At 40.9% G+C, this 16,033-nt stretch overlaps 1 protein-coding gene across 4 annotated transcripts in view; it reads right to left on the bottom strand.

Moving 5' to 3' along the window:
* LOC105491781 (phosphatidylinositol-4-phosphate 5-kinase type 1 beta) overlaps nt 1-16,033 on the bottom strand; it is a 307,266-nt gene that overhangs the window by 145,852 nt on the left and 145,381 nt on the right. For all 4 annotated transcript variants that reach the window (XM_071077710.1, XM_071077709.1, XM_071077708.1 and 1 more), the window contains one exon: nt 1,331-1,461. In XM_071077710.1, coding sequence (XP_070933811.1) covers nt 1,331-1,461 — 131 coding nt within the window. The remainder of the gene's footprint in view (nt 1-1,330; nt 1,462-16,033) is intronic.

A 16,033-nucleotide genomic window follows, 5' to 3' on the forward strand; every position in this document is an offset into this window, starting at 1 on the left:
TAGAGGACCCTAGACAAGTAGACTTCAAAAGGCCAGTAGACCAACTTTCTTCTGCAGCTAAGAGCATTTAAAGTAAAACTAGGTAGCTGACTTTTAAAAATTTACGGGCTCCGGTCCTTGGTGACTATGTGGGGGTTACCGCATGTCCACATACAAGTTTTATTTTTAGGCAACTGACACCTGCACACAGAGATAAATGTGTTAACATAATTCTTCTAAAGATACATATAGATTTTTAATAAGGTGATGGGGACACTAGTGGTAAACAAAGTGTCACTTTAGCCATGTTTACCCAAGCCTGGTAATAACAAGGCTTATTTTGAAGAGAAATGTTGAAATCAATTCTCACAGCTTCAAAGACAAAATAATTACCTCCAAGTCCCCAAATTGAACATCTTTATTTTTATTTTTCAGATCATTTGAAAAATTCTGTCACTTGTGGTGATTCTTTTTTTTTTTTTTTTTTAATTTTTTTTTTTTTTAATCAGTGTTGACCAGGTTGACCTCGAATGCGTAGCCTCACCTCCCTGAGTGCCAGGGCAACCGGACTGAGCCATGATACTTCTTATTTAATGATTACTTCTTCTCTTCCTAAATGAAGGTAGTAATATAATTTTTAATTAATTAGTTTTATTGTGGTAAAATATACTGAACATAAAACTTACCATGTTAGCCATTTTTAAGTGTACAGTGCTGTGGCACTAATATATTCATATTACCATCATCCATTTCCAGATGCATTCGTTTTTAAATAATTGATCCCATCACCCTAAAATGATGAAAGCTAGAGATAATATGTATGGGTAACCTTGGTATTTTTGCAAACAGCAGGATTCTCTATGTTTTCCAGAGGAAAGTTAAGTTAAAGTCGTCATAAAAGAGAATAGATAAGACTAGACTCAGATTTGAGGCCCAATTGTGGGCCTAGCTCATGCTTTTAAATTAGGGGGAGCAAAAACCTAGCACCAGCTGCTGCTTCACGGAAGCCTTCCTTCTCTAAACCCTTGGTGGACATTACTCTGTAATTACTGCACTCTTTCCCACTGAACCTCAAAATCTTTCTCCATATGGTCTTCCAGGTATTTATCATAACTAATTAGAACTGGTCCATAGATGAAACCTATTTACCATCTTCACATAAAAATTGCGAGGCATCAGGAAGTAATTGCGATGAAACAGGAAGTAAACATCATTTGGACTGCCTTTGGCCTGCCAAAGGCCCAATATTCACATCTGTACATGTAAACATGCACATAGTAGAAAAGCCCTTCAATATGGGGTTGTCACAAAGAAATAGCATGGAAATCATCACAAATAAAAATGTTCTTACCTGGGTAGAAACACACTTTCCACCACATAAAAGTCTTGCATAAGAACATCTCGTTCTGGCTTGGAAGTGAGATTGCCCACTGTGTATCCTATTCCCAGCTGAATAGCACCTTTAATAGCAGATGATGCAGTCTGCAAAGAAAACAAGGGTCTCAACATTAGTCTTAAGAGTTAGGGCCTTGTTCAATGGTACAGGCAACAAAACGTGAGTGAGGTTCGATTCTCTTTCTTGCTCCAAAACAATGACAAGGCTGAGGTTTGGCAAGATGATAAGTTGCTTCTTTTGATGCAGAATCTATTCCAAATGTTAAAGCTCTTTCTTTTCATACATTTTTTGTGATGTTTTTTATAAATGTTTAAAGGTCAAATTATAATCCAACTGCTCATCTTCCTTTCACTAAGAACTCAGAAACTTGAAGGAACACTTTGAATAAATAGCATTAAAATTTCTACCCAAAGACAAATGGTACATTCACATTTTAAAAAATAAGAACTTCTATAACATATTTATAAATTAGTAAGAGTATTTTATCTTCATAAGAAATGAGAGAGTAAAAAACAATTTGAATCTTTGGAGTACACAAATAATTTGGAAATTGCTTATTAGTCTCACTATAGATCCGTAATAATTTCTTACACTGATCTGTGCTAAAACATACAGCATGCGGACATCAATATTTCCCACTTACTACTTTTCTGGTATCATCCAATAATTAAGCTGATGTAATGTTAACTTTGAGAATAACTACCGTAAATATGTATATGTGTGTGTGTGTCTGTGTGCGCGTGTGCACGCGTATGTGTATGAGCATACACATATATAGTTTTAACCAACATAATAGGAGAAATAACAGAATAACTCCATTTAGGACAATTAGAATGTATTTTTTTATGGTGAAGTGTGTCATACTTTTTATGCCTTGCACTGCCTAATGTAGTGCTACATACATGGTAGGAATTAAACACTTAAATCAGTGGTTCTTCACCAGGGACATCTCATGATATCTGAAGACATTTTTCAGTAATCACAACTGGCGGTGGTGGCATTATGTCTAGTGGGTAGAGGCCAGGGATGCTGCATGGGCCAGTTTCCACCACAAAGAATCATCCAGACCAAAATGTCAATAATGCCGAGGTTAAGAAACACTGACTTGAATGGAGGTAATAAAGATCATTGACTTTATAGAAAAGATACTTTCTTTCTGATTTAATGTTTTTACCCAGCAAATCTAAGATCCATCCCCACCTCCCCACATGCTTTGTATCTTTTTATTTCTTCAAGCTTTTAACACCAGAGAACACCTGTCTATTCTGGAAAAAATTTCTTCTCTTGATTTCTATGATAGAATATGGTCCTGGAGCCACTTCTATATATATAGAATACACACACACACACACACACACACATACATTTTTAAATTAAAAAAAAAAAATTTTTTTTTTTTGAGACAGGGTCTTGCTCTGTTGCCCAGGCTGGAGTGCAGTGGTGCGATCTCAGCTCACTGCAATCTCTGCCTCCCGGGTTCAAGCAATTCTCATGCCTCAGCCGCCTGACTAGCTGGGACTACAGGCATGCACCACCACGTCTGGCTAATATTTGTATTTTTAGTAGAGATGGGATTTCGCCATGTTGGCCAGGTTGGTCTCAAACTCCTGGCCTCATATGATCTGCCCACCTCAGCCTCCCAAAGTGCTGTGATTACAGGTGTGAGCCACCATGCCCAGCCTACTTCCAGCTTTTCTGATAGTCTCTCCTGTCACTTCTTCACTAACCTCTCATATTGTATTTGCTATAATTGCAGTGTCCCCAGAATTTGGTCCTTGATCGTCAGGTCTCCTTAATTACCCTGGTAATCAATTCTTTCCTAATGGCTTAAATACGGTTTCTATTCAGATGGCTCGCAGATTCTTTTCAATCAATTGGGATGCTGTTCTGTCAACACAAATGCAGTGTATACAGAGCCAAATTAATATCTTACAACCTCTCCACACCACTTCTAGATTGACTTCATTTCCCAAGGCACTGTCATCTTCAGTTATCCAAACTTGACCTCCAAACAGACTACACCTAGAACAGGGCTAGGTCTCCAGTCCATTTATTGACTACTTTCCCATAGGGGCATCATTTCATCACTTTGCTTATTCCACAATAAAGGTTATGTCACCTTTAGTGTGAGGACAACTATCTACATCCTTGACACTTAAGGAGGTAGAGAAATGTCTTCGTGTTTTTCTTTTTTCACGTGCCCTTTTATTTAAGATCCTAGGACAGCAAGATGGCAAAAGACTAAGACTTAAGCCCACAGCGCATTCAGTGTTTCTTTAAAAAAAAAAGAAAACAAAAAACCCTGCTATTTTAATGCTCCCTCTCTGAGCTCTGCAGTGTCACCAATTGGCGTCAGTGACCTTTTGTACCAGTAGCTCTGACTTTTAAAGGCTGAAATGGATTTTCTTTATTTTAACCTTGCATAAAAATTCAAAAGAGATCTCTTCTCCCACACGTCACTCAGACTGGTAAGGCACAAGAGGTGACATGAGCACTTCCCAGAGGGCCCAATACGCCACATTGTTCTAAGCCAGATCTATCAACAGGTTCACATGCTGCCCAAGTGCTCTGCACCCCCCGTACCGTACCCACCCCCCCACCACACCCCTGACCCTGCTTTCCAGAACTACCTGTATCTGCTTAACCCACAAAACCACCACGATAACATCATTTGAACACTTCTTGGGCTGGAACAGCCTGCCAGAGTATCCAATTCTTTGTTGTCTCCACCCTGGCAATAGAAGGTAGTCAAAGCTGTGACTAGTCTACACATAGTGATATCAAACTTCAGGAGCATGAGAATCACTGGGTACACTTGCTAAAACAGATGATGGTCATGTCCCCAGAATTTCTGATTCCAAAGGTCTGGAGTGAGGACCAAATATATGGTCTTGTTCTAAGAAAAAATCTTTCTCCTCTAGTGTGAGGTTAAGTTTTGAGCCCCTAAGGAGTAAGATTTTGAAAAGAACCCTGCTGTTATATATTTAGTTAAATCAAAAACAGACTGGTAATAATATTACTTTCCATTCACAGCATTTAAAATTCAGGTGCTCTGATGGGAGAAATAATAAAAGTAGTTATTAATCTTTTCAGACCAACTAATTTATGCCAGGCACTTGATATATGAATAACAACAATTATGATCATAATCTGTCATAATCATAGCACATACTAATGTAGTGTTTACTACTAAATGGCAGGCACTCTTCTAACTGCTTTCTGGTTATATTAACCCTTTTATCCTCACGACTCTATGATGTAGGCACTCTTACTGTTTCCATTGCCTCAGGAAGGTTTAGCAACTTACACGAGGTCACACAGCTACTGACAAGGTGAAGCTGGGACTCACCTCTAGGAAGGCTGGCTTCAGAGTCCCAAGTTATACTCCACTGCCTCTAAATCAGAATCTCCTCACTCATTTGACCCTCTCCAGAAACATGAAGCATCGTAACAACTGTTCCCATTTTACAGGGGTGGATTTAGGCTTAGCAAGGTTAAGTGACTTGCCCAAGTCCCTTTGCTAGTGTGTGGTGGAGTCTGACTGCCAAACCCAGGCTGCCTCCACATCCATGTTTGTAAAATGAGCCTAGAATCAAAGTTGGAAGTTCTCTTTTAAGTTTAAATGTTTGACTTCAACAAAGCAAAAGCTCTGAGAGAGCCATTCCTTTTGGTGAAAAAAGGGTAAAAATGTTATTTGCTTCCAATCATACCCACCCACGGGTAAGCCAAAGAAAAACTTGTAAACCTCTTGGTAAAGCTGTACAAACACCATCGTTAATGTCACCACTGGTAACACGGGGACTATTAACAAAAGGCGTTATTTTGCTGACATACTAGGAATGACACCTCAAAGTTTCCTCCTCCCCAGGTCTGTGTAAAAATTAAGTGCTTTAATATTGATACATTTGGGTATCGCTAAAAAGCATCTTATATATGGAATCTAAAAATGTTGAACTCGAAGTAGAATGCCAGTTACCAGGGGCTGGTTGGGGGCTGGGGGCTTGGGGAGATATTGGACCAAGGATAAAATTGCAGTTAGATAGGGGGAATAAGTCCAAGAGATCTACTGTACAATGTGGTGACTACAGTTAATAACATGGTCGTATTTTAAAAATCACTAAGAAAGTAGATTTTAAGTGTTCTCATCACAAAAAATAACTATGTGAGGAAATGCACATTGCCTCAATTAACTAACTCCACTGAGTCATCTCACAATGTATACATATTTCCAAACGTCATGTTGTACACAATAAAGATATATAATTTTTACTTGTCAATTAAAAAAATAAAATAAAAAAAGCATCTTATTTACTTTGTGGAAATGTCTGAGGCACATCCTAATATTAAGCAAGATGTACTTTGAAACTGTGAAAAAACCCTTTGAAACACTACCTGGAGTGTCTCTGATGAGATTAGTAAATCATGATGATGACAAAGAACCTTCTGTGTGAAGTGCTAGTGATTGCACTAATAGAACCAATAGTCCTTTCCCTGATAACTCTAAGCCGCTAGAGCTCCCTTCCTTCCTCCAGGATGCCTCCAGGAAAGCTTCTCCGCTTTCCTCTGCATGGCTTGGTATGTGCTCTAAAAGTGCTAGGACAGGACTACTGCCCCTTTGAGTGCCAAGGGGAACCTTTGACTCCTTTAAAACATATAGGTATAGGTTTCAGAACACAGCAAACAGAGTCTATTTTTAATTCAGGTTTTTGCAAGGGCTAAGTGGAGGCAATATGTTGCCTGGATACTAGAAAAACCTCTAAAAGCATATGATACTTGGAGAAAGGGAGAACCATATAATATCACAAAGGCAAACCACAAACATTTAGTTTCACAGCTCCTCTGTATTAACCCAAACGTGTTCAGATATGATGGTAATACTAAGAGGAAAATGAATATCAGCTTGCATTTGGGTAATATGTTATGGTTTTCAAAGCCCTGTCTTTTAATGATCACATTTGATTGTCACAACTGTTACATAGGTAGGGTTTCTAATGCCATAGTATAGATAAGGAAACCGTGGCTCTGGGAGATGAACTTGGCCTAAATCCCTTGGCTAGTGTGTGCATACTCTGGTCTTCTAGAAGGCTCCCAATGCAGCATTCTACAATTTTGCTTTACTTACCTGAGTTTTTTCTGCTAGAGATGGATCTGATAAAAGCTGAGAAGCAGTGAACAATGAGATAATAATGATGAAAGTTACAATAAGACCAAATGCCTAAGCAAACCCACTCTTAGAAAAGCAATGATCTGACAAGATTTTAATGTCCTTATAGGAAACTGCTTTCTACAGTACACATCTATAAAATTAGGTAACTTAATATGCCATCTGGTATCACTGGCTTTAAAAGGAAATACTAAAACATTTCATGTCAACAGCATTTTTCCACCTAAAGTGAACTGATGAACTAATTTTGGGATTATGGCCAATATAGATGTTTGCAGAGTGATTGTTTTCAAAAGTACAAATCTGATCATGTCAGTGCCTTGCATGAAGCCCTCTCATGGGTTCTCAGCACTCTCCCTGGAGGATTAAGTCCAAACCCCTTAGCTTAACACTGGAAGCCTATCTTAGAATATTACTCCCTGTCTGCTTCCTGCTAACTCCCACACGTGATATATATTTTAAAAACCAAATACCCTTTGAGCAAGCTGACCTTAGGAACCCCTAAAAATTACATGTGAAAAATTTTCCCTTGTGTGCATTTTTACCAGGGATGAGGTCCAAGGCTGTCTCTGTTTCTGAGATCTATTTTCCCAAAACCATAGACCTACAGAGTCTAATTCTAAATCAGAGATATTTACTGACAAGGTGCCTTGGACCAGGCCATAAAGAAATGGTTCAGTATCACCTGTTAACAGCAAGAGAGGGCCAAGTGCAGTGGCTCACGCCTGTAATCTCAGCACTTTGGGAGGCTGAGGAGGGTGGATCACTTGAGGTCAGGAGTTCGAGACCAGCCTGGCCAACATGGTGAAACTCTGTCTCTACTAAAAATACAAAAATTAGCCCGGCATGGTGGCACATACCTGTAATCCCAGCTACTCAGGACGCTGAGGCAGGAGAATCACTTGAACCCAGGAGGCAGAAGTTGCAGTGAGCCAAGGTGGCGCCACTGCACTCCAGCCTGAGCGAAACAGCAAGACTCAGTCTTAACAACAACAACAACAACAACAACAACAACAACAACAACACAGCAAGAGAGTAATTCTTGTATGAGTGTATGGGAAGGGAGATGCTGACCAGCCTCCCCATTTATTTATCCACCGCTCTGGCTCTACAATGTACGCTGGAGCGCAGTGGTATGATCACAGCTCACTGTAACCTCAAATTCCTGGGCTCAAGCCATCCTCCCACTTCAGCCTTCCAAGTAGCTGTGACTTCAGGTGTATGCTACCATGCCTGGCTAATCTTTTCAATTTTTTGTTGGGATAGGGTCTTACTTTGTGGCTCAGGCTGATCTCAAACTCCTGACCTCAAGAGATTCTCCGGCCTCAGTCTGCCAAAGTGCTGAGATTACAGGAATGAGCCGCCACACCTGGTCCATGTTCCTTCACTTCTACAGCTCAAAGCCAGCTCCAGGTTCTCCCTCCTCTCCCTGAACCTATACTCAAGAAACAAGGCATAGTCCACTTATTTGTCCCACTAAGAGAATTAAGGAGAAAGAAAGAGGGATAGATTCCCACTGAGAGAATTAAGGAAAGAGAGATTGCATGAAACTGATTGTAGGACTATTGAAATGACACAGTTTGTGGGTAGGCAAACCTCCTCCTGTTTGAGAGGAAGTGGGACCACCTCTTGCTTCTGGGTTCTTCAAATCATTTCTCAAGTTCTTTCCTATATTCTTTTTCTATTCCTTCTATAATAAATTACTACAAGCTCAGTGGCTTAAAACAATGCAAACTTATTATCTTATAGTTCTGGAGGTCAGGTTTTAGGACTTTGTTTTAGGACTTCTGACCTAAACAAGGCTGCATTCCTTCAAAGGCTCTAGCGGGGAGTCAGTTTTAGGACTTTGTTTTAGGACTTCTGACCTAACAAGGCTGCATTCCTTCAGAGGCTCTAGCGGGGAGTCAGTTCCTAGAGTCCACCCGCATTCCTTGACTTGTGGCCTCTTCCTCCATCTTCAAAGCCAGCAGAATTGTTAAATCTCTATCTCCCTCTGACCTCTGCTTCTCTCATCACATCTCCTTCTGTGACTCTGATCTTCTTACTTCGCTTTTGTAAGGACCCATCTGGATAATCTAGGATAATCTCCCTATCTCAAAATCTTTAACTTAATCACACTTGCCAAGTGTGTGAAGTTATTGGCAATGTCTTCTTAATAGGTTCCAGGGATTAGGACGTGGACCTCTTTAGGGTCCCATTATTCTGTGGATCATACTCCACTACTTCGGGATTAACCCTGGCATTTTTTCCAGTGTTGCCCCCAGCAGAGAGAAGAGGTTCCCTCAGAACCCCATTCAGTCAGAGGCTGTTCATTCTGCTAGCAAAGATCTGAGTACTTGGTATGAGCCAGGCATTATTTTAGGCATTGTGGGAAGCATAAACCAAAAAAGAGACATGGCTCTTGCTCTCATGGGAGTTTCTAGTCTAGTGGGGGAAAGAGACATTAAACAGACAAAGATACACACGCATAAAGACAAATGAAGTCAGTGACAGAAAGAACAGGGTGAAATAATTGAGGTCAGAAGGGCGGAGACCCACTTAAGAATGATGGAGTCTCAGAGGTCTCTCTGAGGAATGATCTGTAGGCTGAGACCTGAAAAGTGAGAATGGGCCAGTCAATAAGTCATGTCAACAAAGACTGGCTGTGTGCGTTTGTACAAACTGGGGACACACAGGTGACCTGAACAGAGTCTTGCCCTTAGGGAACTGACATTTTGGACTATTATGTGTGGTGGGGAAAGACAGAAAGCACATTAGGAGATTAGGGGAGTTGATTTTCAGGGATAGAGAAGCAGTAAGGTTCAGGGACCTGAAAAGCAAATCATATGGGTTAATTAGTGGGGGTAACAGGGAAAGTGCCAGAACTGGAGGCTGGAAAGACTGGAGAGACCTAGATCTGGGCCTCATAGGCCATCGTAACAGTTTGATGTGTTTCAATGAGGGAACAGCATTCTTATTTGAAAAGGTTCTCTCTGGCTGCTACTGAGAGTAGCAGGAACTGATTCCTCACTAGAGCCTCTGAGGGAACGCAGGCTTGTCAACACCTTGATTTTAGGACTTCCGATCTCCAAAACTGTAAGATAATGTTTGCATTGTTTTAAGCCACTGAGCTTGTAGTAATTTGTTATAGAAGCAATAGAAAACTAATATAGGAAAGAACTTGAGAAATGATTTGAAGAACCCAGAAGCAAGAGATGGTCCCACTTCCTCTCAGAGAGGAGGAGGTTTGCCTACCCACAAACTGTGTCATTTCCACAGTCCTACAACCAGTTTCACTGAGGGATTATAGGCAGGAAAGTGATTGGGGGCAGTTGTAGTGGTTCATATAGGTTTAGAGAAGGGTGATAAATGAGGATAGGCAGAGGAGGTAGATTTGAAATATATTGGAGGGAGGGAGAGAGAACTTGCTACGAGCTAGAAAAGAGGGAGAGAAAAGTACCAGCAATGCCTCTTGGCATTTTCCTTCAGCAGTTGAGAGGACTGAAGTCACTTTACCAAGTTGAGGAAGCTGAAGAAGGCACATATTTTGGAGCAGAGACTCAGAGTTCCATTTAAGGTGCTACTGAGACATCCAACTGGAGATGCTAACATACAAGTCTGGAGCTTGGGTTAGGGGTTAGAGAGAATATTTCATTTTGAGAGTTGTTAGCATATAAATGATATTGAAAACCAAGGGGTTGAATGAGAAAACCAAGAAAGAGAGGGGAGCATCTGAGGAGAGTCCTAAACCACATCAACATTTAGAAAATAGATGGAAGAAGAAAAACCTTTGGAGGAGACTTAGGAGTGACTAATGCAGTAGAACAAAATCAGGGAAATATGGCTTCATTGCAACCAAGAAAGGACAGTTTGAAGAAAGGAGTGACAACCGTCTCCACAAGCAGCTCGTTCATCTGATAATAATATAAATATTACAATTTGATGGAATATCTAAAGCTATGAGTCAAATTATCTATATTTTTCTCATTCATATTGTTAATTCATATACAAATCTACATCTGGATCTAGAATATTTGACAAAATTATTTGATGGACTCATCAAATTATGCTATCACTTAAATCATATTTTAAAAGTGATCCTTAACTTAGAAAAATAAAATATTATGTTAAGTTTAAAAAGCAGGATACAATACAGATCATAAAATTTAAACAAGAAAAACCAAGTGCATGTGTACACATCCACAGAGGAAAATAAGACATGAAGGAAATATACCAAAATGTACAATTATTTCTGGATAGTGGGATATTAGGTGATTTTTGCTTTCAAGTTTTGTACTTCCCAAGCTTTCTAAATTTTATGTTTTATATATAGGAAAGGAAATGTCCTCCAATGAAGGTATTGTTACTATGTTTTAAAATACATTTTGAGGGATGACAAAGGCATGTTTAGGCATTGCTCATCTTTCTAGCTTTTTCTTTTAGGTCAAGGCCTTAATGCAACAAACCTATGTAATGGTGGTGCTTTTATAAAATGTAGTCATAACAAGTTTATTTTTGTCTCCCACTGTTCCTCTAAATGTATTCTGGGGTTAGATTTTTTTCTTCTGCCCCAGCATGAAATGTACGGCAAGTCTATGGCCCTTCTGGTGGCTTCTGGAATAAAAGGTCCTGTCCAGGTATGGTGGCTTGCACCTGTAATTCCAGGTTTTGAGAGGCCAGGGCAGGAGGATCACCTGGACCTAGGAGTATGAGACTAGCCTGGGCCGCATAGTGAGACCTTTTCTCAACAAAAAATGAAAAAACTGGTCAGGCATGGTGGTGGCACCTGTAGTCTCAGTTACTCAGGAGGCTGAGGCAGGAGGACTGCTTGAGCATAGGAGGTAAAGATTGTAGTGAGCTGTGATTGTGCCACCGCATTTCAACTTGGATGACAGAATGAAACCCTGACTCAAAAAAAAAAAAGTCTTCTGTTTATTCCCAGCCATAGATCTGTATAAAGGGTCTCATCTAGACATTTGGTACGCATAGTCCTGCTTAATAGTAATAATAATAATAACTTATATATGCTTTTGGTAGCCATCTCTCTCTTCCCCCAGCTTGCCTGGCACAAGCCGGCCTCCAGCAGTGGGAGGGGCTTGGAAGCCTCTCTTCTCTTCTCTTTTCTGACTGGTTGCCGGAGGGAGGGGAAAAGAGGTAGGAAAGGTCTTTTTTGAAGAGTACAGTTGTTAAATGTATCAGGCACTCAAAAGGCTGTCCAGGTATGCATCTTTTTTTCTTGTGAGGTGCTCTCATGGGGTCTGCAGTTCTCCCCTCCAAATGGCTATTGCATTCCTCTGCCTGGTAGTTCCCTGTCGTTTCTCCAGGTCCTGACATAGACAGCACTGGGGTGACTCCACATTAGCTCTCTCTAGAGCTCAGTGCCCTCCACTGGTCACATATCATTTGCCTAGAACACCCAACCTCCCCAAGAAGACTTTTTTGCTTTTGCCATCATCAGAGCAGCTGACCAAAACTTCTCTTCTGAAAACTTTGACTTTTCAGAAAATTACTATAGTCGATTGCATCCCCCAGGCTCCACGGAGCACACAGTACACTCTTCAGTGGTCTCACAGAAGCTCCCTTCCCTAGGCTTGAGATCGTGGGCAGACCCTCTCCCAAGCCTCTTCCATTTGTGGGTTACTCAAGACATATCAACAACTCTGTCCAAATTTCCTCTTCCATATCTCACAGTGGGCCAGCCAGGCCCTTTCATAGAGTGGGGTGATCATTTGACTGGTCTTAGACCACCTCCTTCCCCAAGTTCTACATGGCAGGCTGGCACCTGACCTTGGAATGTGATTAATATGCTTCCATCCCTTCGGCCTGTATTGTGTGGGACTGATTCACAGGTCCTGCTGATCACACGGGGTTTGGGCCAGCTGCATCAATGGATTACTCACTGTGTTCCATTCCACCTGCCACGTGACTGCCAGACTCATCATTCCAAGGCTCTCTTTCTCTTTTTCCTTTTAAAACCACCTCCCAGCATAGAAGCCTCCACTAATTTTTGACCATCTGTAGAAATGAATCCAAATCTTTGCTTGGCCTTCAAAACTTTCTACAATTGAGTTCCTGTTAATGCTAAATGCTGTAATAAATCAATTCTCAAATGCCAAGTCCTATTAAAAAAAAAACACCCTTAAAATTCAATGTCTTGATTCAAGAGTTTATTTTTTGACACCGCATAGTCCACAGTGAGTGTCTCTGAATGATGATCCACTTGCCTTTGTCACATGATTCAGAGAGCCTGGCTCCTGCATCCTGTGGCTCTAGTAGCCCCTAGGATTGTAAAATCTCCCCAGTCCAGCTGGCTGATAGGAGAGGTGAGAGAAGGAAAATCCACTTCTACCTACCTATGCCAGGAAGTGACAGTGCAGGATATCTACCCCAGGCCTGTCCCTCAACCCTCCTTCACCCTGCTCTGTGCCCTGGGTTACCATCAGTAAGGCTACATCAAAGGACTCCCTTGCCCTCTCTGCCTTCTAGTTGGGTTTGGCCAACGCGACACCATGGCAGAAGACTGCAGGGAGGTTTGAGAGTGAGGTCAAGGTGTTTACTTCCATCCCTCCCTCCTTAAGGGTTTGACTCGGTCTGGTTGTATCCTTCTGAAGGTTATAGCTCTTCTCTGTGGATCTTTCCAGATGATTCCTACTCTGGGATCTAGAAATAGTACTGTTCTCTTACCTCTTTATGGCTTGGGGGATGGTGGGGAGAGGTGGGTAACAAGGTACATTTTGCCTCAGGACACCGAACTACTCCTTATGGTTTCCCTGCATTTCTCCCACATCTTTGCAAACAGAGTCTCTCTTTTTCTTTTTTTTTTTTTTTTAATTTTACTTTAAGTTCTAGGATACATGTACAGAACATGCAGGTTTGTTACATAGGTATACATGTGCCACGGTGGTTTGCTACACCTATCAACCTGTCATCTAGGTTTTAAGCCCTGCATGCATTTGGTATTTGTCCTAATGCTCTCCTTCCCTTTGCCCCTCACCTGCTGACAGGCCCCGGTGTGTGATGTTCCCCTCCCTGTGTCCATGTGTTCTCATAAACAGAGTCTTTCTTAAATTCCCTTCAAATTATCTGATTTAAGTGTGCCATCCTTTTACTGCCCAGGTCCTCCATACAATGACTCATTCATAGTACACTAGCAAGGATGAGCCACATGTCCTGGCTCAGATGCAAGGAGGGCTGGCTCTGCGGCTGCTTTCCAGACCCAGCTGTGCTTTGGAAGAGGGGGCACAAACTCTGGTGGACCAGTTACTGTTTCGGCCACAAGCCAGAGATCCTCTTGCCTCTACACAAATCCACCACTTTAGCCAAACTGTCCCACTTAAACTTGCCTTGCAATTTCTGGTCTCTGCATCCACTGATCTCTGGGCTTTCCATGCTGTCCTTTTCCATTTTCTTTTCAGTATCCTACCCACTCTTCCAGCTCCAGCTTTACCAATCGTCCCTCCAAACAGCCCCTGTTCATTACAGCAGCTAAAAATGGTTACTCCCTTCTCCCAGTATGAATCATTTAATATGTGACTTTTGGGGTATTCCGTTATTTCCATGATTGGCAACTACATTTCTGATATAATTTCCGCAGCATCTGCATTTTCAAAAATAAGAACACTGGAGTTCCACTAAATGATGGCCTTCCCTAGGCTTGCACGAACACTCCATGTGGTGAAATTGCCTTATAACAAGGTTATTCTAACACACTAGGCACTAAACAACCTTGGAAGGAGACCAACACAGATTCACTTTATATTTAATTTTCCCTTTTTATCAAGCAGCCTTTTAACAAGATCCCAGTGTATCTGTCTGTTTGATAGAAGATTTGCTTCTCAACATTTAATAGGAAAGGCAGAATAAAGAAAAAGTGTTTCATGGTTTCTTTGAAAAGATCTCTACCTTAATTTGATTGGCAGTGAAGCATGTTCTCTCACTGGAAAGGAAGAGCATGTTAAGTAAACACTCTTCATTAACAGAAAAATACTGTACTCTTAAAGTATTCATAATACAGCAGCATCAAATTATGCATACTTAATTGGCCTAAAAAGAGACATGCCATCAACTGCAGATGAAATTCTTGATTTAGGATAGAGCTGTTATATTTGCTGTATATATTTGCTGTTACATTAGTCTTCCAGAAATATTACCCTTTAAACTGAGATGTTCATTATAAATGTAACACAGTATAATATCCTTAATGCTATTCTTACACACTAGGGAAGAATATTTCATTTGTCTGTGTACTCAAATAAAAATTGTTATTTATTTGATATAAGTATCGATTTAGATTCAATAGATTAAAATAAGACAGGATTGACTTTTCATCCTAGAATCAACCAAAATAAAATTTCACACAAACTTAGGATATTCGATTTCCTGGTAGAGGACTTGCTATTGGAAAGGTGAAATATTAGTTCAGCTAAGCACTGTTTTGGGGGAAATAACACAATGCTTACAGCGGATGTTACTGGTTGTCTCCAGCATCTATTCTCTCTTCTTACTTAGCAGTTGTTCTTCGTGAGGCTTGACTTTGCCCTCAGGGACATCTGGCTGTGTCTGGAGACAATTTTGGTTGTCACACCTGGGCAGTGCTCCTGGCATTGATTGGACAGAGGCCAGGGATGTGCTAAACATCCTACAATGCACAGAACAGCCCCCTCAACAAACAATTATCTAGCTCAAATGTCAATAGTGCTGAGGTTCAGAAACCTTGTGATATAGTAACCGAGATTTCAACTGGGTATTTTGCCTGGTTCTCTTTTAGGTAGGTATCATCACATTACTATTTTCTGGCTATTGAGATGGGACAGGAAATGATGTGTCCAACTTCCAGGTCACACCCTCACCAGGAAGGGGTCTGCTGTGTACAGATGTGATGGACAGAGATGAAGCAGGCTTCTCTAATCACTTCTGTTAGCTATACGTTGAGAATGGTAGAAAAACAAGATGGAAACCTAGGCCCCTAAATACCCTGCAGAAGCAAGTAAATGACCTCTGCACTTCATGCGTGTGAGAAATAAACTTCAACTTAGTTTAAGCCACGGTCATTCTGGTTCTTGTTTTTACTTATATTCCAAGTGCATATACCCTATGGATCTATAACCAAATGCTCTTTACCTGAAAAACAATATAAGCTCAAAAATATATCAGACTGAAAGATAAATATCCATAAAGATACCATTGCTCAATTTAGAAAAGTAAATTGTAGCCCATGCTCATTGAGAAAAAGTTAAAAAAACCCCTCAACTATAGAAAGTGAAACACCAATGTGCCCTTCTCATGCTTACTCTTCATGGTTAACTGTTGTCAACTGTTTAGTGTTTGGGGCTTTTTTCTCTACACACTGAAAAATACATGCATGTATACAGGCATTACAGATAAAAGTGAGGTTGGGCGTGGTGGCTCAGGCCTGTAATCCCAGCACTTTGGGAGGCCGAGGTGGGTGGATTGCTTGAGCTCAGGAGTTCAAGACCAGCCTGGGCAATGTGGTGACACCCTGTCTTTACAAAAAA

Source organism: Macaca nemestrina, chromosome 14 (assembly GCF_043159975.1).
Source record: "Macaca nemestrina isolate mMacNem1 chromosome 14, mMacNem.hap1, whole genome shotgun sequence".
Taxonomy (NCBI): domain Eukaryota; kingdom Metazoa; phylum Chordata; class Mammalia; order Primates; family Cercopithecidae; genus Macaca; species Macaca nemestrina.